The 364-nt window shown below is 61.0% G+C and overlaps 1 protein-coding gene across 1 annotated transcript in view; it reads left to right on the top strand.

The window, feature by feature from the left end:
- LOC104405961 (chloride channel protein 2-like) overlaps window positions 1-361 on the top strand; it is a gene marked incomplete at its 3' end in the record, with an annotated part of 5437 nt that extends 5076 nt beyond the window's left edge. Inside the window, 2 exon segments of the mRNA XM_010014814.1 lie at window positions 1-187; window positions 284-361. Coding sequence (XP_010013116.1) covers window positions 1-187; window positions 284-361 — 265 coding nt within the window.
- Between the last annotated feature and the right edge of the window lie 3 nt (window positions 362-364).

Raw genomic sequence — 364 nt, 5'->3', positions numbered from 1 at the left:
CCCACACGGTGTCCACGGCCGTCATCGTCTTTGAGCTGACAGGGCAGATCTCGCACATCCTGCCCGTCATGATCGCCGTCATCCTGGCCAATGCTGTGGCCCAGAGCCTCCAGCCCTCCCTCTACGACAGCATCATTCGCATCAAGAAGCTGCCCTACCTCCCTGAGCTGGGCTGGGGCCACCACGAGTGAGTGTGTGTCCTCTGCTCTGTCCCCAAGCCCCTCACCAGGCACAAGGGGAAGGGGTGGCATCACTCCGAGGCCACCATTACCTTCCCGGGCAGGAAATACAATGTGCGGGTGGAGGACATCATGGTGCGGGACATCCGCTACGTCACCCTTAACTGCAAGTACCGTGACCTGCA

This window comes from Nestor notabilis, unplaced genomic scaffold, assembly GCF_000696875.1.
Source record: "Nestor notabilis isolate BGI_N333 unplaced genomic scaffold, ASM69687v1 scaffold18475, whole genome shotgun sequence".
Taxonomy (NCBI): Eukaryota; Metazoa; Chordata; class Aves; order Psittaciformes; family Psittacidae; genus Nestor; species Nestor notabilis.
This window is presented reverse-complemented; position numbering and strand designations above follow the sequence as displayed.